The 7,500-nt window shown below is 44.3% G+C and overlaps 1 protein-coding gene across 1 annotated transcript in view; it reads right to left on the reverse strand.

The window, feature by feature from the left end:
- Nucleotides 1–7,500, reverse strand: part of LOC308081573 (teneurin-3-like) — a gene marked incomplete at its 3' end in the record, with an annotated part of 54,808 nt that overhangs the window by 4,194 nt on the left and 43,114 nt on the right. The window contains exons 9-10 of the mRNA XM_080457937.1: nucleotides 4,870–5,001; nucleotides 3,435–3,570 (exon numbers count right to left, since the gene is read on the reverse strand). Of these exons, the coding sequence (XP_080314063.1) occupies nucleotides 3,435–3,570; nucleotides 4,870–5,001 (268 nt within the window). The remainder of the gene's footprint in view (nucleotides 1–3,434; nucleotides 3,571–4,869; nucleotides 5,002–7,500) is intronic.

Genomic DNA, 7,500 nt, shown 5'->3' on the forward strand with positions numbered 1-7,500 from the left:
TGTCAACATCAGCCACAAAAAAACAACATGAAAGCCGTTTTGGGAAAAGTGGTGGAGGTTTCTTTGGTATTGGATCAAACTGGTATCCCAGCCTGATCTCACATAACACGGTGAAATAGCACGGATTGACAATTCCGTAAATAGACGACTAGACAACCAGAAAAGTCATGCATAGGAGCCGCAAATCCCACGGTGAAATAACACGGGTTGCAACCCGGAAGCAGAGCAGTCCCCACACATGATTTACCATTCTGTGCCTATCGGTATATAACGGCGCTGAGTAGGCTCAAGCGAACGTCGCAACTTTCGGGACGGCAACACACTCGCTTTAGCTCGCTCGGTGGTCCCTCTGGTGGCTCCAGTTCGCTTGAGACTGTGCGCCTCCGACATGGTCCAAAACGTAACAAAGTCAATGGAGGGGATACGAGACGGCTATGCGCGGCTTTTCGGGTTTCTAGTCGTCTATGTACGGAATGTCAATCCGTGCTATTTCACCGTGTTGTGTGAGATCGGGTTGGGTATCCCGACCTGAACAGGCATTTTCTGTTTGCTAAACGAGCTGGAGAGACGGGGAAACCACTGTTACTGAACAAACACTCTATAGCAATGATTACTATCACAATATAGAACTATTGGTTGACAAGTAGTACTGCCGGAAGCTCATAAAAGTGCAACATCTCCCCCCTACATCTCCACTGGCCAAGTGGGTATTCGCTCTTGCCAGAGTGGTAGAACATTTGGTCTCCCACACGGGTGAGACCCGCGGGTTCAATTCCGGAGTTTGGGAGGGACAGTGGTGTAAAGTAACTAAGTACATGTTTGTACTCAAGTAATATACTTAAATACAATTTTGAGGTATTTTTTACTTTACTGGAGTATTTCCAATTTTCAGTACTTTTACTTCAACTCCACTACATCTCAGGGGCAAATATTGTACTTTTACTCCACTACAATTATTTGAGAACTTTAGTTACTAGTTAATTTGCAATTATCAATTATTATATTATTAAATATACATTATCCACTTCAGCCCTATTTTATACATAGGCTATTTTCAAACATTTTAGTACTTTTACTTTTGGTACTTTCAGTACATTTCGATACCAATACTTTTGTACTTTTACTCAAGTATCATTTTGAACACAGGCCTTTTACTTGTAACAGAGTATTTCTACATTGCGGTATTGATACTTTTACTCAAGTAAAAAATGTGAGTACTTTTTCCACCACTGGTGTGTGTGTGTGTGTGTGTGTGTGTGTGTGTGTGTGTGTGTGTGTGTGTGTGTGTGTGTGTGTGTGTGCGCCGTCCGTCCGTCCGTCCGTTCCCAGCTCTCTGACGGGGTGATTATTTGTCTTGGGGATCAGCTCAGGGTTTGAGCCGAAGCAGACAGATGTAACATACGCTGTGTTTGGACGTTCGGGCCGCAGCGCGGAGGAATGCGGAGCGTAGATACGCTCCGATGCCTCCCCGGGCACGGACCACCGCCCCCTCTATGTTCTCTATTTCTAGAATGAAAAATACACATGTGTCACTCAGCGCCTAACCGCTGGCTTCTCAGCTGCTTCTCACATGGTCGGACCCAGAGTGGAGAGACCAGAGAGACTGCACTGACCATGTAGTCAGGAGACCAACACAATACGTTCCTTTGTTAACCACTTTAAACCCTATATTTAAAAATAGACAAAATAGATGAATACAGATTAAATACTGCAGCCAAAAGGACCCTATTACCTACAGCCAAAAGGACCCTATAGGGCTAATATGCCCCGTTTCCAAAATTGTGAACATTTCAAAATAGCCAAGATAGCAGTAATAGTCGATATGTGAGCTCAAGCTCAAGGTTGGTATTGTCGCTTAAAAACAAACAAAAAATGATATATACTGTGTATACAGTAGATAGATAGATAGATGATGGGGGCGTGGAGCAATGCAAAGGATCTTCCATATGAACGCGCCTTTGACCTTCAGGCAAAAATGAGGAACAACTGTGATCCGCACATATCAGGGATTTACACACCCCGCTGTGAATTGCACGTTGGTGTTTGCTTAGAGAAAAGACACCCTGCCTTAGACATTTTATTTACACCCATATTTAAATTGATATTTACGACCAGCTTAGTGAATCAGGCCGAAAGTTTTTTTCTTTTCTAGAAATCTTTAGAAGTTTTCCGCCTATAATGACATAAAATAAAATAGGGACACTCCAGGTTAGAAGTGGTTAATGTTGGTGTTAGAATCCCATCAGAGCCGCCGCTCTCTTCAAGCCTTAAAGGACGACTTCACCGCTTTTCAACCTATCTTCATATAATTGGTCCTCACTAATACTCATGATAAAATGGTAAAAAAAGAATCTACTCGGCCTGTGTGTCATAGGAGGACTGTGGACAGTCCAGAAACCGTCTACCAGTGACATCATCGTTAGGCATGATTTTTTTCCCAACAAGATTTCACATTTTTTATTTAGATTTTTATTAACACGAGAACAATGGCTTCTTTTATTGCATTGTAACTTTCCAGGAATAGAAAGCCTGCAGTTTCTATTAGCTTGGATTCCCCATTGATGATGTCACTGGTAGACGGGACTCTGAACCACAGCCCTCCTCTGAGACACAGACCGAGTAGAAAAAAATTGTACCATTTTATCATGAGTATTAGTGAGGACCAATTATATGAAGATAGGTTGAAAAGCGGTGAAGTCGTCCTTTAACTCTGTTCACTCCATCATCCTTTTGTCATTTGTTTGGGTCATTAACTCAAATCTACAGTATTAACAGCTTCCAGCCAGCTGCCTGCCAACAAAAATACTATAATCCCCAACAGTAAACAACTTGGCTAGTGTTAAAACAAAAAAAGAACAACAAGTCCTCGCCAAGAAGAAGCCCCTGCGCAGTCAAGCGCTACGCTAACTAGGAAACACGCCAACAGCCTCTCTCTCTCTCTCTCTCTAGATGCTGTTCAGTTTCAGCCTGAGATCAAATGTGGATTGATTCAGACCCAGGCTAATAAAACACATTTTCATAAGGGGGGTATTCAAAGTGTCTAAGTATGGTCTGTCAACATGATAATCGCCACTCTAATTAGAATAATGCTAATATTCATGTCAGGTACACAGACCTGACGGAGGAGATATACTATTCCAAAATATTTGCTATTTGTATACAGTACATACATCTTTTGACTCCTTTTGACCAGAATGGAACATAGCCTAAAATCAGTATCATTGGTAACACCTGTGAAGGAAGTAAGGAAGCAGCCAGTTGTCCCCCAAACCCCACCTCCAGTGGCTGTCATATAAGAACGGAGGGAGCGCTCTATGATCATGGCACCAGAGCCTGCTTGCCTCGCGCAGCTGCAGCCTGTCAAGCCTAATTTATGCTAATGTCAAAATGACAAAATACATCTTTCTACATCCACCATCTTTGTTTTAACTCACCGACAGCTTCCGACAGGCCGTAGACGCGCTGGCTGTAGGCGTCCGTCTTGTCCCAGATGAACGTGTAGGACAGGTTGGGCTGGGCGGGGAACCACTTCTGGAACAGACGGCCCACTACCGCCACCATCAGGTGAACCTGTGCAGCGGTCAACCAAATTAAAAACCTCCATTAAAATATCCCTCATTTACATTTAATTCATTAAAATATGAGATAATACAGGATTTGTTTTATCACATCTGTGTCATTTTTAGATTTCTTTGGCTATTCAAAAATAGCAGATATACAAGCTCATAGTGCGCTACAAACTTCTAGATCAACTATTTTTGAAAAAAGGTGAACCTGTGCAGCGGTCACCAAAACCTCCATTAAAATATCCCTTATTTACATGTATTCATTAAAATATGAGATAATACAGGATTGTTTTAATCAAACATTGATCTGATACAGATCTTATCTCCATTATCTCCTGTTGAAAGGTTATCGGTGTAATAATAATATCCCTCAAATTCTAATGCTCTAAAAGGCAGCGGTTCTCAATTTGAGGTATGCGGACCCCCAGGGGTCCTTGAGGGGGTTCCAGGGGGTCCTCAGCTTAAATGATTGATAGCCAGGGAACCAAATGGTCACTTACAGGTGTGTGTAACTCCAAGAGTGTACAAATGGACCCTAGAAAGAACGCTTATGGGGTCTGTAACTCTGAGAGCATACAAATGGAACCAGATGGACCCGTAAAGGTCCATTTGGTTCCGTTTGTACACTCTCAGAGTTACATTACCGCAGAGGATTTTATGATGTACAGGTTGCGGTCCCAGATATAAAAGTCATATCAAATGGGGGTCGATGGTCTAACGCAGTGATTTTCAAAGTGTGTTCCCGGGACCCCCAGGGGTCCTTAGAGGGGTTCGAGGGGGTCCCCAGCAAAATGAGTTAATAATAGCATCAAAATATGATGCAACACTTTAACCCTATACATCAGCTATTTGAAAATAGCTGATCTACAAGATCACAATGTGTTGCTTGTATTTAGAAAGTAGAAATATTGTATGGGAGTCCCTGGCACAAAATATTCCTTGATGGGGGGTTTGTGTATAATAATGTATATTAATGTATGTGCTAAAAGTCACTCTTTTAGCACATAAACGAACGCAAAAAAAGCTGATTCAGACAATAGAGAAGATCACAAAACCAAGTACTTTGAGAGCTGTTTCATCGTACAATGTAAGTCAACGAGGAGCATATTTTGAACTATCAATTTCAATAGAGCTAATCAATAGAGCAATTACTTTTGATTTCTTGTCCACCTTTGGGGTTACATCATGGCAAGGTAACTACACAACCCAAACCTCTATCAAAGTGGTCTTGCTCTTTAAAACAGGCTGACAATCTCTGCTGAATTCACAGTTTTTCACGTGTTCCATGGTGACAGGGTCATACCTTCATGAGGTTGAAGGGTATGGTGGACTGGGTCATGGTCACTTTGAGGACAGGCTTGTACCCGGCCGCTCTGGAGCTCAGGTAGACCAGGTTCAGGTCACTTCCTGGTATGGACGTCTCCTCTTGTAACACCTGCATGGGAGGGGGAGGGGACACACACACACACAATGAGTCACAACACTGCTGGAGAAATGACAGCGTGTCTGATATAAAAAAGATCCATATTATAATTATACAACACAATAAAATAATAGGAAAAAATTGCAGATTGTTCAGTTTCTGACATACAAACATGTGCGCCAATGGTTCCACAGTCTAGAGGAGAACCTGACAGAACTGCGTGTGGGGTCCGTTATGACTGTGATTATGTCATTTACTGACTCAGATGCCCTACACATAAACCTGTACATAAGGTTACGTAGCACAGCAGAGCAGGTGGGTACCCTGGTCCCTGACACTAACAAACATCGGGCTTGCACTAGAGCTTCTTGGAGCTCTCAGCAGCAGCCTCATACACTCATTATAAACCACTGTGAGTCGTCTGATGCGGCCTTGTCTGTAGCGACACCAAAGGTGGGCAGTATACAGTGGTGTACAGGTACCGAGCACATGCTACATTTGCCACACAGCATGTTTACTAGAAAGTGATAGAAAGTGGCTGCGTCCACAGATGATGCACAGCTGATGTGTCAGACACATACATACACTACACATGGTTTGAAAGATTACAATGTGTACTTTTATAACGTGTCAATAAATGACAAACAGCTCGGCCCTGGCCTCCCTAGGTTGGCAGAGGGAAGGTAGTGCCCAGGATTACATAGACAATTGGCACTGGGTGTAAAAAATAGGGTTACAAAATCGTGGGATAAAAATGTATAAAAAAAATAATAATAAATGACAAACGGGGGGGCACGGTGGCGCAGTCGGTAGCGCTGTCGCCTCACAGCTAGAAGGTCCTGGGTTCGATTCCCGCAGGGGACGCTGTGGGCGCTGGGGGTGTGTTCTCTCCTCCGCGTCATCAGTGCCCACACCCTAGGTGGGGTTGGCAAAAGGGCCTTTCTGTGTGGAGTTTGCATGTTCTCCCCGTGTCTCCTAGGGTAGGTACCCTCACAAAAAACATGCAGTAATCCTGGTCACTATACTGCCTCCCCCTGGCCAGCCGGGGCGCCTGATGGAGGGGAAGGGAACTGGTTGGAATAACGTGTTCCTTCCACGCGCTACGTCCAACCAGGGAAACTCTCCCCTGTCAGGTGATAAGAAGGTCAGACGGCTCTCATGCATTGAAGGAGGCATGAGCTCGGCCCTGGCCTCCCTAGGTTGGCAGAGGGAAGGTAGTGCCCAGGATTACACGCTTTGGCACTAGGGTGAAAAAATAGGGGTAACAGAATCGTGGGATAAATATTTAGTTAAAAAAAAAAAAAAAGACAAACGGACAGGGAAAAAAAAATCATTTCAGTTACGTTTCTTCTTTTTCTTTTTCTAGTCTTAACTACATATTTTTCCCCTCACTTTTTTACACCTACTTTTAAAGATTTGTTTTGTTTTTATAACCTCGATATGATGAAGGAACCATTGGAAAGGTAAACAGGATGACTATCATATCTAGGCCCCCGAATGTAACATCTTTACAGCATGAAAAAGTAAAAGAAAATAATCCAGGACACATAAGGAGTCCTAACAGCACGGGGAAAGAGAAGAGAAACTGGAGGACATCAGATGATTAAGTACCACTGGGAGCCCGACGCGGCATATGTGCCGCTCGCGGTGGAGTAGAAGGTGTGTCCTCCTCCCCTGGAGGAACAGGTGAGCGACCGCGGAGCGGCGGCACAGATGGCTGCAACTCAAACAGCCAGACACTCAAACACATCAGTTTATGAAGCCGCCGCTACTGCAATGGAACTTTTGCCGGTCTGCCCCGGATTTGAACCCGGCCGCTCCGGTCTCCTGCACAGGTGCTGACATTTTTTTAACACCAGTGAGCTAATAGTTGGTAAAGAATTTATAATTGTTTTACCCCAGAGCCTGCTTGCTCGCTCTTAGCCTCGTTCCTTAGCCTTATTAAGGTCTTAACAGACGAGGAGCGGTGGACACGGGCGTTACCACTCGGATCAGCGGGCATCGCGCCGCGATCATTGTTGTTTCGTGCTCCTGCGCGGTGCGGGAGAAAGAAAAGCTCACCACAATCCAGCTCTTGCCGCCCGTGGGCGTGTGCACAAACGAGCACGAGAATTTCACGGAACCGCGCCCGCTCGCCTCACCACCCCTCAACTTCTCCGCACGTCCCAAATAATCGCCCGCCTCTCATTGAAAATGAATTACATAGGTGCGTCGGCCGCTTCCCGTCTGAAACGACCTTTAATCTGCGAAGAGAAAAGCCTGGTCACGATCTAATGCAGGGAGTGTCTATAGGGGGTGGGACTTTCCGTCATACATATTTTCCCCCGGAAACATATTTTTCGACCAATCACAACACTTGTTTCATTCGTGGAGAATGTTAACAGATTTGTAAAGCCTCAACGTCATTTCCTTGGCCAAATTCTGATACTTCCGTTTAATCACTCAACCGGTTAGGTCTTGCCCAGCGTGGCTCGCTCTAGGGAGAATTAAAAAAAATACAAATATGGACAT

Source organism: Gymnoscopelus braueri (assembly GCF_963280865.1).
Source record: "Gymnoscopelus braueri genome assembly, contig: SCAFFOLD_293, whole genome shotgun sequence".
Taxonomy (NCBI): Eukaryota; Metazoa; Chordata; class Actinopteri; order Myctophiformes; family Myctophidae; genus Gymnoscopelus; species Gymnoscopelus braueri.